The sequence below is a fragment of the Volvox carteri genome (genome assembly GCF_000143455.1).
Source record: "Volvox carteri f. nagariensis unplaced genomic scaffold VOLCAscaffold_261, whole genome shotgun sequence".
Lineage (NCBI taxonomy): Eukaryota > Viridiplantae > Chlorophyta > Chlorophyceae > Chlamydomonadales > Volvocaceae > Volvox > Volvox carteri.
Window position 1 is genome coordinate 16,734 of NW_003307795.1, and position 741 is coordinate 17,474.

The following is a 741-nucleotide window of genomic DNA, read 5'->3' on the forward strand; positions in this document are numbered from 1 at the left end:
GGGGGGCTTGGTCTGGACCGCCATCACTGGCTTCTTCTTGCCCCTACATCAGAAGGCGCCTTAAATTGTATGGCCAGAACCCAAAACCCAAAACCCTTTAATTATATGTCCGGCGTTTGAGAACAGGTATTGAGATCCATGTACTATATGGTATGGCTCCAGGCGCAGGTTTTGCGTCCTGTAAATCCTGTTATCACCTTTGCGCCTGCAACACCACCGCCACCGCTGCTGCAGCTGCCGGCTGCGTCGACAATCAACCGTGTCGCCTTCTCGTCGTGAGTTGGGACCAGGCCGGGATGAAGCAAGACGAATTGGGTAAGAGCTGCAACCGTAAGCTGGGAACGGGACCCATGCCTCATTCGGTATTAGTGTAGCATAAACCCACGGCGGGGCCTCATGAAAAGAGGAAAGGGTTGGCGGGCTGGGGACAAATCCATAGGATACACCCTTGGGCGGTTGCCCTCTCACTGGCCGTTCATTATCAGCATATACTATGCTAAGCACAGACATGAAGCTATGTAGGGATCCTGTACACCTTAGACATACCGTACACATGCATACGGTAATCTTGGTGACCCACATGGGTAAGGGTATCGAGACCCCAGAACACGATTGCTGCGATGCCCAACACCTGTGCCGCCAGTAGCCCCGCCTTCTATGCTGCCAAGAAGTGCTGTTTGCTCTTGGACCTCTGTCCCGGCTCACGTCTCCTGCAGATCCCCGTCGGATCCCACAAATGGA

General features: G+C 54.0%; 1 protein-coding gene across 1 annotated transcript in view; it reads left to right on the forward strand.

Moving 5' to 3' along the window:
• Positions 1 to 374, forward strand: part of VOLCADRAFT_100975 (uncharacterized protein) — a gene marked incomplete at both ends in the record, with an annotated part of 2,753 nt that extends 2,379 nt beyond the window's left edge. The window contains one exon of the mRNA XM_002959454.1: positions 235 to 374. Within this exon, the coding sequence (XP_002959500.1) occupies positions 235 to 374 (140 nt within the window). The remainder of the gene's footprint in view (positions 1 to 234) is intronic.
• Positions 375 to 741: the final 367 nt, after the last annotated feature.